The sequence below is a fragment of the Pimephales promelas genome, chromosome 23 (genome assembly GCF_988280905.1).
Source record: "Pimephales promelas chromosome 23, fPimPro1.hap1.1, whole genome shotgun sequence".
Taxonomy (NCBI): domain Eukaryota; kingdom Metazoa; phylum Chordata; class Actinopteri; order Cypriniformes; family Leuciscidae; genus Pimephales; species Pimephales promelas.
The window spans coordinates 22617859-22637500 of record NC_142791.1 but is presented as its reverse complement, the minus strand read 5'-3'; the positions used below and the strand labels follow the sequence as shown (position 1 = coordinate 22637500).

The window sequence follows — 19642 nt, the reverse complement described above, 5'->3', positions numbered from 1 at the left end:
TTTGCTCTGCGAGTGTTCATTTTCGAACCTTGTTTGCATACAAGGCAAGTGCGTGTCAATCAGTGAGACTATTACATCACTCTGTCCTGCGTGCCACTCACCGAGATGTCGTTCTGCACCTTCTCATAAGACAGCTGCAGCAGGGGGCTTCTGGGTATCTCAGGTGTCAGCTGGAAGCTGTACTCCCCCTCCGCTGCCGGGCCCTCACCGGTCAAAGCCAGGTGCAGGTCACTAACGTACCGCTCTCGCTCCATCTCCATGTCCTGAGCTTCACGGGACACGTCCTCCTCTGAGACTAAACAATCAACCCAGGCAAAGGCCATGTGGTTTGAAACCAAAAGCACATTCATGGCAGTTTTGAAGGATGTTAATGTCATTTAAATGTGATCATTTGACTTCCTACCTTCACCACTCCACGCAGAGACGCCATCGGACAGGAGGATGATGAAGCCAGATCCGAGATCCTCAGCCCATTCTAGCTTGAGAAAGAAAATGCGATGAGGCTCAGAGGAAATGGAGATCTGACGCACGCTAGTGCTACGACACCTGCAGAAAACATGAGCATAATAACATCATTACATAATATTCATTATATATATATCATTACACAGTATATATGTACATACATACTCACCTGAAGGATTATTAGGAACACCATACTAATACTGTGTTTGACCCCCTTTCACCTTCAGAACTGCCTTAATTCTACATGGCATTGATTCAACAAGGTGCTGAAAATATTCTCTAGAAACCAATTGGAAAACCAATTTGAAATGATTCAAGCTTTGTAACATGGTGCATTATCCTGCTGGAAGAAGTCATCAGAGGGTAAATAATGGCCATAAAGGGATGGACATGGTCAGAAACAATGTTCAGGTAGGCTGTGGCATTTAAACGATGCCCAATTGGCACTAAGGAGTCTAAAATCTGCCAAGAAAACATCCCCCACTGAATGTCTCAACAGAAACCGAGACTCATCAGACCAGGCAACATTTTTCCAGTCTTCAACTGTCCAATTTTGGTGAGCTCTTGCAAATTGTAGCCTCTTTTTCCTATTTGTAGTGGAGATGAGTGGTACCCGGTGGGGTCTTCTGCTGTTGTAGCCCATCCGCCTCAAGGTTGTGCGTGTTGAGGCTTCACAAATGCTTATTTCAGTCAAAGTTGCTCTTCTATCAGCTTGAATCAGTCGGCCCATTCTTCTCTGACCTCTAGCATCAACAAGGCATTTTCGCCCACAGGACTGCCGCATACTGGACATTTTTCCCTTTTCACACCATCCTTTGTAAACCCTAGAAATGGTTGCGCGTGAAAATCCCAGTAACTAAGCAGATTGTGAAATACTCAGACCGGCCTGTCTGGCACAAACAACCATGCCACGCTCAAAATTGCTTAAATCACCTTTCTTTCCCATTCTGACATTCAGTTTGGAGTTCAGGAGATTGTCTTGACCAGGACCACACCCCTAAATGCATTGAAGCAACTGACATGTGATTGGTTGATTAGATAACTGCATCAATGAGAAATTGAACAGTTGTTCCTAATAATCCTTTAGGTGAGTGTATATAAATTAAAATTATCAGTAAAGACTCATGCTGCGTTCACGTGCTATGGAAAGTAGGATATTTTCCACTTGTGAACTGATCCTTACCAGTGTGTTGCGTTCAAGTGCTTTTGTTGTCTTAATGTGGTAAAAAGATGGAGATCCAGACCTGTTATTTAGCTAAAACTATTTTAGATTGCTCAAGTCATCTGCAACAGCAAGAAAATGATTTATCAAAACTCAAAAGGTAAATAATATGCTATATATATTTTCTAGATCATGAATAGTATATATTTTTACCATTCACGACTCTTGCGGTGCTCTCCGCCATTTTGAAAAGTTCAAAGGTTATCTCATCTTGGCAACTCGTCCATCAATATATTCTACGAGTTGCCCACTTGAAAATACCACATGAGGGGGTGTTTATGTGCATTTTCCACGTCGGCTTTTGGTATTTACCATAATTACCATAGCACATGAACGCAGCATCAGACTGAATCTGCAGTACTGAATTCTTGTGCAAACCTATAGAATTCTGTGAAATTCATTTAAATAAGGTAAAATGTGAAAGTGTACCAAAGTACCAAACTCTTGATAGCTAAAAACTTTTATAAATTAGTCAAAAAATGACCATGCAATGGTCAGAAAACTTGTAAAACTCTGCAAAATCCATTGAATGCCTAGTCATTCTTTCTAGATACCGCTCGACCATTACCAGATGGAGTCAGACCTTACAGCAGTCAGCAATATCCAGAGAGTGATGTGTGAGAAACATCTGACCTCTCAGGTCAGAGCTGACAATGTGCAGCGGCGAGGGGAAAGGTGAAGGACAACATGCAGTATATCTGTGTTGACTGACTTTAGCTTGCTTGTCAAACTGATAATCAATGTGTCCAAAGCCCTGAGTGAACAGTATACATCTGTTTCCCTCCCGTCACGCATCACTAACCAAATTGTTGCTATTTTTGACGTGACTTTTGGCCAAAGTGATTGGAACAGCGGGGGTCGTTGACTCGTCGTATCTGAAGAACCAAGGAAACAGGACAGCCATTCATTAGCTACAGTAACATCTGCACAGAGGTGATTTTTCGTCCTCGGTAATGACAGATGAAGCCTATAAGAATATGAGAAGGCGGCTTTGACAAATAAGACAGAGAATTCTCTTTAGATGTGGCTGAGAAGACAAGAGGGGGTCAGGGTGGAAACCCCAGGATGTGGCTCAGTTCTCAAGAAGTTCAATCTAATTACCCAAACATTTATCCACAGCTGTTTCATCCAAACAAAACAAGTTATATGTGCCATATTCCAATCCAGAACATGCGCCTATGACTCGACCGCTATCTTTCCAGCGGCGTCTCGCTGGCCTGGATAATGGTGGATGAGAGAAAGCTGTTCTTCTAAAGTGGTGAAGCAGATCTCAAGTCACTTTCCATACATAGGATTTGGGAATGAGAGGGGATAAGGAATGAAGTGGGGGCCATCGTGATAACAAAAAAAGAGAACGCAAAACAATGGATGTCATAAGCCAAAGCTGCAAATTTACCTTTGAAATATTACATAAAACACTGTTTCCATCCCACGTGCTAAAGAAAACAAAATAGTCACTTCCTGGGAAATTGGTGCAAAATATCTGATATAAAAATAGAAGTTTCTACAATTGGGGAACATCTTTTAAAGGAGTAGTTCACTTTAAAAAAAAACAAACTTTTGTCTGATAATTTACTCACCCCCCTGTCATCCAAGATGTCCATGTCATTCTTTCTTCAGTCGAAAAGAAATTAAGGTTTTTGATGAAAACATTCCAGGATTTTCTCCATAAAATGGACTTCATTGGGAACCAAACGGTTCAAGGTCCAAATGAGAGTTTCAGTGCAGCTTCAAAGGGCTTTAAACGACACCAGATGATGAATAAGGGTCTTATCTAGTCATGACTCGAAAAAAGATTTGTTCATTTTGATGAACGATTATGAACAGGAGAGTCACGAACGCTCATCACAGAACAGAGCAAGGCGAGCATTTGAGCTTATAAAACTTAAACTTTTTTATTTATTTTTTAATTGACTGATCGTTTCGCTAGATAAGACCCTTATTCATCGTCTGGTGTCGTTTAAAGCCCTTTGAAGCTGCAATGAAACTCTCATTTGGACCTTGAACCGTTTGGTTCCCAATGAATCCTGGAATGTTTTCATCAAAAACCTTCATTTCTTTTCAACTGAAGAAAGAAAGACATGGACATCTTGGATGACATGGGGGTGAGTAAAAAGTTTTTTAAAAAGTGAACTACTCCTTTAACCTAATCATAAATTGCACCTCTGAGACGCTGTTTGGGAAGACAATCACGTGAGACAGTTCTGGGAGGAATTTTACCCAATGACAGATACTGTGGCATTTCAGAATGATCAAATCAACATTTGAGATGCTGTGCAATGAAATTTGGTAATTTTGTACAACCCCATTCTATTTTTTCACTTTTTTTTGATGAATAAAGAGTTCATATGAACAGAATTTGTTTGAAATGCCTGTTTAAAATGGACAAAAAAATTTAACAGGAGGGACTTATAATCGTGAAGGTCTGGGTCAAACTCACACTACCAGTCATTTAAGATTATTGGTTTCTTAATAATATATGTGAGAGCTTCTGAGCGACACGGAGGTGTAATTAAGAAACATTCCACTCCGTCACAGATGGTCACGAGTAACTCAACAAAACCCTCTTGTCTAAACAAGACTGACATTCTGCACTGACAATCTCTTCTTATGAAATATGCACAAAAAATGTTTTACTGTCTCTTCTGTCCTGCACAGCTGTGGAAGCTAAAGGAAGTCTCTCAAGAGTGAAAATCATGAAGACATATCTGGGTTTCACCCAAAAATCGAAATAAAAAAAAACAAAAAAAACATTTTATTTAGCATAAATATATAATCTTCTTTGGGAGATTATTATAAAAGCAATTTAATTAAACACAGTTTGCCTGCAATTTTTATCACTGCATTACATAAATGTTTCTTTTAAATCATTGTAAATTAAATTCATCAAATAGTACCATGATGTATAAATGCTTTAAATTTAAATCAAATTAATTATATTTGCATTACAGTAAAAATTATCTTTTTTTTAGGGCTGTGCAAAAGTTAATTGCGATTAATCGCATCCAAAATAAAAGTCTGTGTTTACATAGTATATTTGTGTGTGCTGTATATAATTATTTTGTATGTATAAATACACACACATGCATGTATATGTTTAAGAAAATGTGTTATTCCTATATAAAATATTTATATTTATATAATATAGATTATGTATTTATATATATATATACAGAATTTAAGTGCAAATAATTCTTAAATATATACATGCATGCATAGGTATTTATATATACAAAATAATTATAAACAGCACGCTCAAATATATTATGTAAAACAGACTTTTATTTTGGATGCGATTAATCGCAATTAACTTTTGCACAGCCCTACTTTTTTTAAAATTACAGTTCTAATTTGGGCTGAATATGTTTAGCTGTCAAGAAAATAAAGTCACAAACTAAATATACTTTTAATTAAATGTCGTAAATGTTCTTTTGATTTAACAAGAAATATGAGCCAAACCCTGACTTTAAAGGTTTCATGAGACAAAAAAAAAAAAAAAAATTCTGCACTCCACATTTGGCATATTTCAGATTTTTTTGCTGCATCTGAGCAACATGTTCTCAATGCATGAATAGAGATATACATAGGCCACCAAAAGCTAAGGATTTATGGCTTGCTGAATTGAGTACTATTTCCTGATCCCAAAAGTCATCAGCAGTCAAATACAAAACACAATGAATCAATTCTCCAACTCTTTTTTAAAAAAAGGGAAAAGTCACACTATTTCCATGCTAAAAATGCTCAATGAAAAAAGAGATTGTTGAAACCAATGGCTTGTGTTTTGTACATCCATACACACATTTTTAGTTTGACAGAATCACTAGAGAGCATCATTGGAAAAGGAAATGATATGGACACGGACTGTGTGATGATAGTATGATGTCACAGACCACAAAAACCTCAGCTACTTAAATGAATACATTTCTGAAAACATCTTTGCAAAAAAGATAAAAACCTCAGCTTCTGACAAATGTGATGTAATTTCATTTCTAAATAAATGGCTGTAAACATTTATATAAGTGTTTGTCAAAAGGATAAAAAGTTCATACTACATCCCAATTTGTGTTTATGGATCATTCCATGTCAAAAATCAATCACTGGTGACATATAATGCAACAAAGATTGCTAAAATCTTTTTTATGAAAAAAGTCATTTTTATGTAATTTGGCTCCAAGTCTCAGGTGAAAATTGTCATTTTAACACCCTCTACAAAATATATTGGATTCAGTAAATAAAAAAAAAAATCTAAAATTTTAGCCGAAGAGCCTTTGACAACGAATGACCCTTATGTGAAAAAAGGAACAAAACAAAAACAAAGTTCCAGCCGCATGGAAAAGACATCTCTATAGTTTTTGTGCTGGAAACACTATAATAATTCATAGACCTGCACCATGCCTTTTTACATATGACTACATTATGTTAATTCATCTCATTTTACCCTTATGAAATCTCGCCATGGTAACTATAGTTCCCACCAAAATATCATAGATAGGCCTACTGACAATACAGCAATCACATTGGCATTAGTATATAAGAAATTAATAATGGTAAATGGACTGCATTTATAAAGCGCTTACAACAGACCCATGGCCACCAAAGCACTTTACACATTGCCACCCATTCATACACACAACGTTCATTCATATATGGAATGTCAATAATACATTTATGACATTACACACACACACACACACACACACACATATATATATATATATATATATATATATATACCAATGGCTGTATAATAAATAATAATTATAACAATAATATGTGTGTGTGTGCCTGTGTGTTTACTTTATGTATTTATTATTATAAGATGATATATATATATATATATATATATATATATATAAAGATACATGTTTTTTATGTATTCATTATTAATATACCATCTATATTATATATGGAATGTCCTATTAATGGACTGTCCTGTTAAAAAAATCCAAAAATGGAGTTAAACTTTTAGTTATTAAATATTATTATTTTACAGCAATAATACCAATTACGGGGATCAAAGGAATCAAAACAAAAAACAGGATTTCTAGGTCAAATAAATGTTGATAACACAACCCTCTTCAATGCTGCTCTTATATTTCTGATTTATATTATATTACTCTTAAATTATATTTTCTTATAAATAAGGCAAACAATGTTTCTCATAACTATATTTCTTGCTGATTTATGCCTTTTAGGTGTATCATTTTATGACTGAAGCAGAACTATTAGCTTGTGTTTTGGTTATGTAGGAAACTGATTAGAATATCAACAGAAAACACAAACACTATCATAATTATCATAAACAGGCGCATTTCCCACCGAACTCAGTCGTATCGGGATCACATTGCAAAGTCTCACCTCATTCTGAGAGGAAATGGATGTTGAGTTTTAATTCAAATTAACCAAAACACTCCTGCAGCAGCAGTTGCTTTCATTCCTCTCTGGCCATCCGGCTTTTCGACACTTCGCGCTTCCAGGCTGCCGTACTGCTGACGTCATTTCCATCTTACACCGGAAGTGTGAGTTGGCTGGCCGGGGGATATATCAAGATGGTGAGTATTAAACTTGTATTTTAAAATAGTTGTAAAAACGCGAAGTAGAAACGAGCTGTCAGGTTGATTTTATTGACTGGCATGTCGTCGCATGTTCTCTAATGTCGAGATATATCTGTCAGTGGTGCAGTGAAACTGAAGACGATGTTAGCAGAAGTTAAATGTGATGCAGGAATTAAACAGAAAGCAGCTGCTCGTGTGGATGAATGCAGTGCTGTGTGGATGAATGAATCTGTGAGCTGTGTTTGTAACTATCGTCCTGAACTGTCACGGTTGAGTTCTGTTGAAAACACCATTTGATTATGTATTACTGAGCTGCGAGTGTGATGTGGCAGTGATAACATGGGCCTTGAACTCAAGTAAACTTATGTCATTAAAATGCACCAAGAAGAGTATTTTCATATTTATGAAATCTGCAAAGAAAACAGTAAATGCAATCACGAAATTAAGATGAAGTAATGGTTAATAAAAATTCAGCAATCAAAGGAATAATTGACATTATAGAATATGTGTATATATAGTGAGTGAATTAATAATAATAATATATATATATATATATATATATATATATATATATGAAGAGTTCAGATGCAAAAGCCTCTAAGTGCCATTTGAAATTTTCTTCAAAAATGATCATTTTTATCAAGCTTGTATATTTAAGTCAAGTGATTTCACTTAAATGGTAATGATGATTACCTATTAATTGTTATTTAAGTGAAATTACTGAACTTAAATATACAAGTTTGATAAAAATCATCATTCAAGAAGAAAATTACAAATGGCATTTAGAGTTAGTAAATCAATAATATTAAAATGCAATCACTAAATTAAGTTGTCATTTTTGGAAGTGAATTTCATGGGATTTTTATGTGAATGCCTCTTTTTTTTTTGGACAATTACGGTTGTACCTATACAGAAGTAACTGTAAATCATGCTAAAGACTGTAAATGCTCTGCTATAATACATGACTGCAGATTTCATTTGGAATCACTGTTGTGTTTTCTTTGCATGTTTTATTTTTTTTTTTTTAATGAAAACTAATTCATTTTTGTACATAACACTTGCCTCAGAGTGAATGCATACTAGGCTCTTATACCAAAAATAATGGTTTGGTATAATGTTATGGTTTTGCCAAGACACACATCACTGTTTTTATAGTCAGTTTATGAAAGAATATTAATCAGCTGAACCATTAAATAAACAAATAAAGCTTTCTAAATGTAAATTAAATATTTATATATTTGTTACAGTGCTTCACAAGTTTAGTTGTTCATTAATAAGTGCGTAATTATTAATTTCCCCTATGTTTCTCTTGCAGTCTGCCATATTTAATTTCCAGAGTCTGTTGACCGTTATCTTGCTGCTCATCTGCACCTGTGCGTATATTCGAGCTCTCACTCCCACCCTGCTGGATAAGAACAAAACGGGGTATGTTTACTGCAATCTGCATATTTATATAGCACACATTCTGACATTTTTAAAATAAATATGCCTGTTAAGAAAGACTTTTCGCTTTAAGCACCTATAGACAGATGAAACGTTAAAGATGCTGTCCAAACAGGTTTGCTTTTGTTTTATATTTTGTGTAATTTTTTTCATAATTAAATTGCCCCTATTGTGCTTTTGGGATATTACCTTTTATGCAGTGTGTTATATTACTAATATAATATAACTGTTTTTGAATGTAAAAAGTCTACAAAGATTCAAGTGGATGACATTTGGAGTTATTGAGTCCTAAAAAACAATTTTGAATAGCCTGAAACGAGTCGTCAGTAATTCCACTCTTACTTTCTGCACAAACCTACTATGTTTGTAACAATTTGCATAATATCAGCCTATGGTTTTCATTGCCTCTTCTTTTCCCCGGCTTCAAATACTGTAGTTGTAACTGAGACTTGAAGTTTGGATCATGTTGTCGTTTCCAATTATTTCAAATTATACTCAACAACACAAGCATTTTTTCATCATTTGTGCGTGGCAGTTGCTCATATTACGAAGATCTGGTCCTTTAATAAAGGATACTGACATATAAACACACACACACACACACACACACACACATACAGATACACAGCTTCTTAAAGGTTGGAGATAGTCTAGCTCTGATTGGGAAACTTTCTCAAAACATACTGACAAGATGTACTTTCAATCAGAGGTTCAGACAATATTCGTCATTATTCTCTGGTGATTGAATATGAGAAGTATGGTAAATTCTTTAACTAAGAGTTGGTCACGTAGGAGCCTGGCCTGAGTGACCCCAGTGACCTTGGCTGTCTGAGTCAGCTAGAAGAGTAAATATATGTTTTAACATGTGTTCGGTGCTTCTCTCACAACCAGAGTGCGCACTCATCAATATCTTAAGCTTGAAGAAGCACAAACGACTGGGATGATCATAACAGATTGGGCCATATGACCAATCAGTGCAGAGTTGACCAATCACAACAGTCAGAGTCATCTGACCAATCAGAGCAGAGTTGACCAATCACAACACTCTGGGCCATCTGACCAATCAGTGCAAAGTAAACCAATCACAACAGTCTGGGTCATTTGACCAATCAGAACAGAGTTGGCATATCACAACAGTCTGGGCCATCTGACCAATCAGAGTGGAGCTGACCAATCACATCAGTCTGGATCATCTGACAAATCAGAGCAGAGTTGACCAATCACAACAGTCTGAGTCATCTGACCAATTAGAGCAGAGTAGACCAATCACAACAGACTGGGCCATCTGTCCAATCAGAGCAGAGTTGACCAATCACAACAGTCTGAGTCATCTGACCAGTCAGATCAGAGTAGACCAGTCACAACAGTCTGGGTCATTTGACCAATCAGAGCAGAGTTGACGAATCACAACACTCTGGGCCATCTGACCAATCAGTGCAAAGTAAACCAATCACAACAGTCTGGGTCATTTGACCAATCAGAGCAGAGTAGACCAATCACAACAGACCTGGGCCATCTGACCAATCAGAGCAGGGTAGACGAATCACAACAGACTGGGCCATCTGACCAATCGGAGTAGAGTAGACCAATCACAACAGTCTGGGCAATCTGACCAATCAGAGCAAAGTAGACCAATTATAATAGTCTGGGTCATTTGACCAATCAGAGTAGAGTTGACCAATCACAACAGTCTGGGCTATCTGATCAATCAGAGCCAAGTAGATCAATCACAACAGTCTGGGTCATTTGACCAATCAGAGCAGAGTAGACCAATCACAACAGACCTGGGCCATCTGACCAATCAGAGCAGAGTAGACGAATCACAACAGACTGGGTCATCTGACCAATCAGAGCAGAGTAGACCAATCACAAAAGACTGGGTCATCTGACCAATCAGAGTAGAGTAGAAGACTGTGGCATCTGACCAATCAGAGCAGAGTTGACCAATCACAACAGACTGGGGCATCTGACCAATCAGAGCAGAGAAGACCAATCACAACAGGCTGGGTCATTTGACCAATCAGAGCAGAGTTGATCAATCATAACAGTCTGGGTGAGAGAGACGGTGAGAAAAGAAGCGAGGCTGCAATATATATTATGCAAAAATGAAAGTTTTTTTTTTTTACCTTATTGTGGGATACCCTCAAAATGAAATTAGGACCTTTAAAATAGCATAAAAGAGGGGGGTGGGGGTTCTGGGAATTTATTCTAATGGCCAAAAAGTAAACAGAAACATATTCTCTATTTTACAATAAAACATCCTTTATTTACTTTCCTAATTGATTTAATCTAAGTTTAGTGTCATTGTTGGTTTGGGGGCAGATCTGTGGGGGTAAGGTAAAGCAATCTTCTAATCTCGAATTAGAGCAACAAGATGTTCACCACATGTTTGGACTTCACATGACAGGACCAGGAAATGAAAGAAGATAATTTACATGAATCACATCCAGCGATCTGATCTCAACAAACACATGCCCCATCCAAGACAAGTTAGCTGGAGTTGCTTCATTAGAGTAATGCTTTTCACACCTCCCTCAAACTGCGTACAACGTTACCTTGTTATTTACCAGTAACTGTTTTTACTGTAAAACACTTCCCAACTTTTGCAGTTTGCCATTTATGGTGACTTACTGCAAAGTACTCATGGGCAGAACCTGGCAGCTCACAAAGGAAATGATCGGATCAAAGGACATCAAATATTAAATCATGTGTGAATGATTGTTAGGTATGAAATCTTAAGAGTTTACTGGAGAAGTGTGTTAAGGCTTGCTTTAATTTGGGGAAACAGAGGTGCGGTTTTGCTCCCGGGGCTCAGCGCAGACTGTTGACAGTGGATGTTCTCGCTGACCCGTTTGTTGTTTCTGTTCATGCCAGATGCCCGTCTGCTCGTAGATCTTAGTTCTGTCAGGCGTCTGTTATGACATTTCAGCCCCGGTGAATCTTGTCAGTCATCTAGTTCTGCCCCCCTGTAATCTTCTGCTTCACGCTTCCTAGACAAGCAGTCGGCAGACTGATGCTGCCGCAAGACTGCTTTTTCTTTTACTCGTCAATGTGTGTTTAAGCCATGAAATCCAGCACAGGGGTCGGTTGCAAAAAGCGCTAAGACTAGTCTTACAAATTACATATCACATTATTGAAATCGGCTACATAAAAGTGTAGATTGGCCTAGTTTCAGACTGAAAAGTAAGACTGATTGACTCTTGGCTAACTTCTAGTGCAGGGGTGTTAGACTCAGTTCCTGGAGGTCCACAGCCCTACAGAGTTAAGTTTCAACACACACACACACACACACACACATGCAGTTTTCAAATAAGCCTGAAGGACTTGATTAGCGTGTCTGGGGCCTGTACCATGATGGTAGTTGAACAAACTCAGGGTTGCAAGATTAGTTTCGAGTTGACAAAACCAAACCAATCCAACCAGGCTTTGTTGGTACCATGATGCCGATCATCAACTCTTGAGTTTAGGTGTGACATCAATAGCGAACAGCCAATCACATGCTGAGAAAGAGTGAAACTCATTCAAAACTCATTGAAATTAATTTCTAGAGAGAGAGAGAGAGAGAAGCAACACAATTCACTTATTAACTAAACATATTAAACTATTAAGAATTTAAAACAAATTTACACAGCAAGAAGAAAATAGCTGTCTATGAAAGAGGAAAACTAAAAGAAATAGTCTCGTTACTGTATATCAGTGCAAGTAAAAGTTGTGAAGTTAGTTTATACAGTTGATAAAGGTATAGAGAAAATTGAACATCTTGGCCCTACCCCTTGTTTTCGAGTGTACCCCTTGGCCCTTAAAACGGCGTTACAAGGGCCAAGGGGTTGAAATATTCCCCTATGAAATGGAACAAGCCTTCATGAACCCGATACGTCAGTCGTCGGCGATGGCTCTGCCGTTACAGAGTTTGCACAGGATTTCTCCGTGACAACAACTGACAATCAGCGCAGCTGCTCTTAACATTGAATAAACACGATGATTATAACATCCCTTCCTCGAAATGTATGTCTTTTCTGATCGGAAAGGTAATTTATTATACCATTTGTTCATTTAAACGACTATAGTGTTATTATAATAGTAAATAAAGTGTGTGGTGGAATCATCTGACGCTAAATTTAAATTTTTAACCGTTTGCGATCCATCTCGCCGGTGATTTCCGATGCATTCCGTGAACTTTTCTCTTAGCCCTCCGTTTGGAGTGTGCCTATAAAAAATCTCCGTTTCGAGGGCTATGTAGCCCTACCCCTTCGCCCTACCCCTCGATCTCAAGAAGAATCGGGACACCCTACCCCTAGACGTGAACGCGCAAAACGGAGGGGTAGGGCCAAGGGGTGAATTGGGATTGAGCCTTAAGCTCACATGTAGTCATTTTATAGCTTCATTTATTGATTCTGAAGCATATTTAATATTACCTTTTATAAACGTATTCATTTAAAGTCTGCGTAATAATAATTGATGAACTGAAATTGTACATGTAAGATTGTTTAAGGGTATAATAATTACTTAAATAATTCCTAAATCATACACATTTATTACTCTAAATAAGCATCACTAAAAGCCAGATGATTTTGTCTTTAATCATTTGTTACGTAGTGACCTTTAATTTGGAGTAGAAACTAGAGCCAGACCGATATATCGGCAGACCGATATTATCGGCCAATATTAGGCATTTTCCAAACTGTCGGTATCGGCAGTTATAATGGCCGATAAATGAATATTTAAAAAATAAAATAAAAACGGACGAAACATGCTTCAATCATGTCATGAGTGTTGGAGTTGTATAGTTTGTCCACCAGAGGGCACTCTACACCGTTCTTGTTGAGTTGGTCACGATACATACATTGCTTGAATAACAATTAAAAGAACATCCCCATCAGTTCTCTTAACTCAAATAAGCATGACAAAATTTGTGACTATCATGTCCAGTTTAAAATAAATAAAATATCGGCCGATATATCGGATTTTAAAACCCAAAAACATTTGTATCGGTATCGGCCTTCAAAATCCTTTATCGGTCGGGCTCTAGTAGAAACAGGTGCTTACTCCTTATTTATTTGAGGGAAACTGAGCAAGAAAAACGGCACATAAGGCAAGATAAGCTGTTATACCTTTTTTTTTATTTTACTTTATTTTTATATTTGGAAATTTTGGTATTAATTTATCCTTGCTCTCAATGGACTGAAAACTAGTTAACGTTATACTGTCCTAAAGTGTATTCTCACCGTGTACCGCCTGCAGAAACACTGCATCCGTAGGGCATCTGCCATTTTTTTGTATGGTTTCGCGGACTATGTGACGTCAGAGCTTGTAACTGGGAGTACACGGATCTAGTACGAGTTCTCGGGTGGGAAGTCACGGGTTTGACTGCTGTTACAGTGCACTTTCACGGGTATAAGGTTGGAAAAACACGGGTTACAGGTTGCCTGGAATTTACACGGGTTACAGGTTGCCTGTTGCGCGGCATTTATCGCGTCAGATGTGTAATTTTGCTCACAGCTGATTGGTCCAAGTTCGTTTTGCAACCTCTTACCTGGAACATAACCTGCCCTGGACCAGGTTAGCTGTGGAGCGCAAGTTACTATGGTGATGAACACTGCTAAAAGCTAAACCACTTTAATGGTGCCTAAAACCTAGGGTTGGCACAAACTAAACTGAAACATACCTGGCTAGCCACCTAAACCGGCTTCATGGTATAGGCCCCAGGTGTGTTTAATTAGGGTTGAAGCTAAACTCTGCAGGGTTGTGGCCCTCCAGGATCTCCAGGATGGGTCATATTAGATATTAAAGGAGAACTCGGGCGCAAAATGGTCAAAACATTTGGTCTAATAAAACATTGGTACCTAGTCGACCGATCTCTGAGATGTGTTTTCATGATAATCGAATGTAAAGAGTTTTATCTCTAAAACTGTTTAGCGTATAACGCTAGTATATGGGGGCATTTAATAAGTAAAAAGAAATCGCTAGTTAATACAACTAACAAGGCTCAAAATAACCCCACACTAACACAGTAACATAATGAGGGTCCCTACATGCAAAACGAAGCATTGAGAACTTTGTAAGTGTACTGAATGTTTAATAAGAAGATATTTTATAAAGACAGTCCACTTCGTGTATACAGACAGGAGCCATCTTTGAAAACAGTCTCGATAAGTCAAATTCTTGGTTCGACTTATCGAGACTATTTTCCAAAGATGGCTGCTGCCTGTATTCACGAATTGAACTTTATAACGATTGGTCTTTATAATGTATCTTCTTATTAAACTGTCTGTACACTTACAAAGTTCTCAATGCTTCGTTTTGCATGTATGGAGCCTCATTATGTTACTGTAAGTGTGGGGCTATTTTGAGCCTTGTTAGTTGTATTAACTAGCGATTTAGTTGTACTTATTATATGCCCCCATATACTAGTGTTATACACTAAACAGTTTTAGAGATAAAACTTTTTACATTCGATTATCATGAAAACAAATCTTAGAGAACGGTCGACTAGGTACCAATGTTTTATTAGACCAAAGGTTCATTTTACGCCAGAGTTATCCTTTAAAGGGATAGTTCACGCAAAAATTAAAATACTGTCATCATTTACTCACCCTAAAGTTGTTCCATACCTGTATGAATTTCTTTCTTCTGTTAAACTCAAAATAATATTTTTTTTAAAGAATGTCGGTAACCAAACTTTGACTTCCATAGTATTTGTTTTATTATTATTATTATTATTTAAATGAGTTCCCAGGGCTGCTGCTGCTGTTGTTAATAGTTAATAGTTGGTTTCAGTTTAATTTTTACATTATATCTGTTCAAGCATTAACCTTAAACCCTTTCTTTTTGCCCTCAGATTTCTCGGAATATTCTGGAAATGTGCAAGAATAGGTAAGTAACGTCAAAGATAGCCGATTCATGTAGAGTTTTTTATATAGTCGGATGTATTATTTTGGTGGTAATGATCTTTTACATTACCTTTCAGGTGAGCGCAAAAGCCCTTACGTGGCGTGTTGCTGTATCATCATGGCCTTCTCAATTTTATTTTCGGAGTAGCAGCGGAAGCGTTTGAGGATTTGGAGCAAGCTGAGATGATATCCAAGAACAGCCATAAGATTCTACAGCAGGGAACATGTGTAATCGGGCGACAATTCGACTCTCGGGCAGAACTGGGCTTCTGTTAATGCATGTGGAGGCAACTTTCAGCCTCCCGGACCTATTTTTGTAAATACAAATTGTTATTTGCCTCCATGGTAATGCTCCAGTTGTCATTGACTCGTGCACCCAAAGCAGTTCTGATGTACCGTTTGTTGTTGGAGCCAAAATGCTTGTCACTGACAGTTTTATTATTGGACATTGGATAAATCTGATGCGCACAGATGTGCTTGATATCATGCTTGTTAAATTGTTCAATTGAGTCTGTTAACTCTTTGTTTTACATGGAGATGTGGCGAAGTTTGCATTAAAAATGAATTTATTGCAGAAATCTGATTTAAATGTTGATTTTGGTGACATGTCTGTATAGTAGAATAATATTAGTGATCCAGACAGCTGATATGATGATTGATATTATAAATCAATACAGTAGAATAAGTAAAATCAGACATTAAAATGATTTAATGTGCATAAAATGTTCATAATGTGGCATAGTTAAGTTTGACTTGAAAAGAAAAGGTTGGAAGTTGAATTTAAATAATATGCTTAATGTCTGTTTTCAATATATATATATATATATATAAAAATCAAATCACCTGTGATAAGGAACATTCTAATATTGGCTAAAATCTGCATATTGTGCATCTCTAAATAATATTATAATGCTTTTTTGTAAAGGAGTATAGGTAAATTTATAGGTGGTTCAAACGTGCCAAAAATTAATGCATTTATTTGTTAAATAAATTGTCAAAATCTAGTTTTCAACCATATGTTTATCCGCCAAAACACTAGAGCTTGACCACCAGAGAAACAAGGACGCAGCCATCTTCAGTTTGAACTTCCATTTTTTTGGAGATGGTCCTCACTGCAGAACTCAAAATCCAGGGGGAGGAGATGGATCTGGATCCTATATACATAAACCTACCTCTGCCCCCTGATCCCTAACCCCACCCCTATCTCCACCCCATGATCCCTAACACCACCCCCAATCCTACCCATCTCCACCCCCTGATCCCTAATCATACCCATCTCTTCCCCCTGATCCCTAACTCCACACCTAATCCTACCCATCTCCACACCTGATTCCTTAACCCCACCTCTAATCCTACCCATCTCCACCCCTGTTCCCTAATCCTACCCATCTCCACCCCCTAATTCCTAACCCCACCCCTAATGCTATCCATCTCCACCCCCTGATTCCTAACTCCACCCCTAATCCTACCCATCTCCACCCCTTAGATCTGGATCCAACTCCACCCCCTGGATCAAGATGGTCCTCACTGCAGAACACGAAATCCAGGAAATCGCTCACTGCAGAACACGAAATCCACCTTACACCTACCCATCTCTGCCCCCTGATCCCTAACCACACCCCTAATCCTGTCCATCTCCACCCCTTAGATGTGGATCCAACTCCGCCCCCTGGATCTTGTGTACTGCAATGAGGTGCTACTGTTTTTTTTTTTTTTTTTTTGCGGTAGCTCTGTATTGTAGAGTTATCGAAAGTTATCACCAGCTTTGTTTGAAGCGGATGTCATAACAAATGTAAAAAAAAAAAAATCATAAAAACCCATAAAAACAGAGGGAATATACATGTTAAAAATAGTCTATTGAGTTGCCAAAAGTGATCTCTGTATCAAGGCTCCTTTATTTAAACTGGCAAGTCAAAGTTTAGTTTTATCACAGTCAGGAAATGGTAGGCTTCATTCTCTCATAAAACGCTAAACTTACAATGTCGAGTCATTAAAAATGTGACGGAATATCAACAAATCATAAGAAATTATGTTTTTTGGGGGGTCATTTGCATTTGATCACAAATCTGTCAGTTCATCCAGGAGGTATGAAGATGTTATTGGGAAAATTGTTTTCTCTGGCAGTGTTTGAGGTCATAAATCTGTGCAAACTCAACCACGCTTGACAGCGATCAAAGTAAAAGCTGTATAGCAGGGTAAATCACTCATCAAAGTGTGAGGATTTTGTCTATTAGCCATTGTAAAAACGTTTACTTGAAGACAGACAACAGAGAACAGACAACTCTGTTCTCCTTCATCACACTTAAGATCTTTGTAGTTCCTCTGATCTCTTTGGATCAGTATTATTTAGTTGGTTTTTTTTTTTTTTGTGCGAGTAGATATGTTGAACTGCTATTGTGAGAATTCTTTCTTCAAATCATATTTTGTTAGACCTGGCAAAACTCTCGTCAAATTCACCCTCTAACAGTAGATGGCGCTTATGGAAGAGCAGAAATATTACAGGGTTGCCAGGTTAATTAAGGCTACGTCCACATTAATCCGGTTACATTTGAAAACGGGGTTTTCGTTTAAAAACGCTCTCCGTCCACACTAGCGTTTTCAGGTGTTTTCCGACGTTTCAGTGTGGATGAGAAACTTCTAAATTCACTTTACTGCGCATGCGTGAAACTTCACAAAAGCTCACTGAGATGATACAGATGGGAAAATAAATAATAATGTCATCGCACAATAACAGGATAATTTTATTTAGAAAATATCTCCCCATCACGGATGCGTCCAGGTCGCATTCAGTCAGTGTTGTAGTCGAGACCACCTCACTCGAGTCCGAGTCGGCACCGAGACCAGAGAGAGTCGAGTCCGAGTCAAGACTGAGTCCATAGAGAGTCGAGTCCGAGACCAGAGACGGTCGAGTCCGAGTCGAGACAGAGACCAGTGAGGGTTGATTACCTAATTTACTTTTATTTACTTAGAGAAATAATTTATTTTTTATTTATTTATTTTTTACTGAATTTACTTAGAGTTTAAAAAATATGATCAGTTTAGGGTAAAAAGGCCACATAGTAGGTGGTGTTAAAAGTAATTTTATTACAAGTTGTCATGCGCAGTTGCGCACTAGAGAATCACCAATCACTGGGCGTGTCAAGAAATATTTTATTATCATACATTAATAATCATGAAAAATATTTTTAATTGAACTCGAGTGGACTCGGGAATAATTCCGAGTCCTAAAAAAAAAATGTTCGAGTACGAGTCAATTCCGAGTCCAAATGGACACGAGTCCATGACAAGACCAAGACCATTAAAATATGGTCTCGAGACCATATGTTTGGTCTAAAACGCAATTGCTCTCCTGTTTTGCCGCAGGACAGCAAATGTGAGTAGACTACATTATCTGTTATCTTTGCAGTACTGTGCTATGAAGAATAGCACATATTAAGTAACATTGAAAGTAACATATTTTAGCAATAGTGTAAAAATGAATAACACATAACAGGCACAATACCGATAAACATGAATATCTATTGGTACTACATGGATCACATGACTAAACTTACGTCATCGTTTTGAAATACCTCCGGTTTCACTGTCCACACTACAACGCGAAAATGGCGTTTTCAAATGTATCCACTTTGGAGAGCGTTTTCCAAACGATACGTTTTTGTTGACTTAAAACGGCGTCTCAGTGTGGACGGAAGGCCAAAACGGAGAGAAAAATATACGTTTTCAATCGAAAACGTATTAGTGTGGACATGGCCTAAATTCTTGCCTTGTGAAATTGAATAATTAATCACAATATGCTATATCACGATTTATATTGTTCCCCACCAAATTTAAGACTATTTATATAATTTATGATAGGCCATTTTTAGAGCTGCTCAATTCTAGATAAATCGAGAATCGTGATTTATTTTATATCAAATGGAGATCACGATTCCGAACAGAAAATTCCTAAATAAAATAACATGTAAATTACTAGGGGTTCTGACAAAATTTTAAGTGCTGCAGTCTAATAAAAAAAATATTTAATTTAAAAAAGATGGGTTGTTTGAATGATTCAATGAGTCACT

General features: G+C 37.4%; 2 protein-coding genes across 3 annotated transcripts in view; one reads left to right on the top strand and one right to left on the bottom strand.

The window, feature by feature from the left end:
- Window positions 1-7184, bottom strand: part of xrcc4 (X-ray repair complementing 4) — a 55917-nt gene extending 48733 nt beyond the window's left edge. Inside the window, exons 1-3 of one of the 2 annotated variants that reach the window (XM_039678172.2) lie at window positions 7046-7184; window positions 404-546; window positions 102-295 (exon numbers count right to left, since the gene is read on the bottom strand). In XM_039678172.2, coding sequence (XP_039534106.2) covers window positions 102-295; window positions 404-546; window positions 7046-7050 — 342 coding nt within the window. In that variant the 5' untranslated portion in view covers window positions 7051-7184. The remainder of the gene's footprint in view (window positions 1-101; window positions 296-403; window positions 547-7045) is intronic. The other variant, XM_039678173.2, reaches the window with a different exon arrangement.
- Window positions 7117-16158, top strand: tmem167a (transmembrane protein 167A). Its single transcript, XM_039678176.2, has 4 exons — window positions 7117-7239; window positions 8558-8667; window positions 15524-15558; window positions 15653-16158. The coding sequence occupies exons 1-4, from the start codon at window positions 7237-7239 to the stop codon at window positions 15721-15723; spliced, it is 219 nt and encodes a 72-aa protein (XP_039534110.1). The 5' UTR covers window positions 7117-7236; the 3' UTR covers window positions 15724-16158.
- The last annotated feature ends 3484 nt before the right edge of the window (window positions 16159-19642 follow it).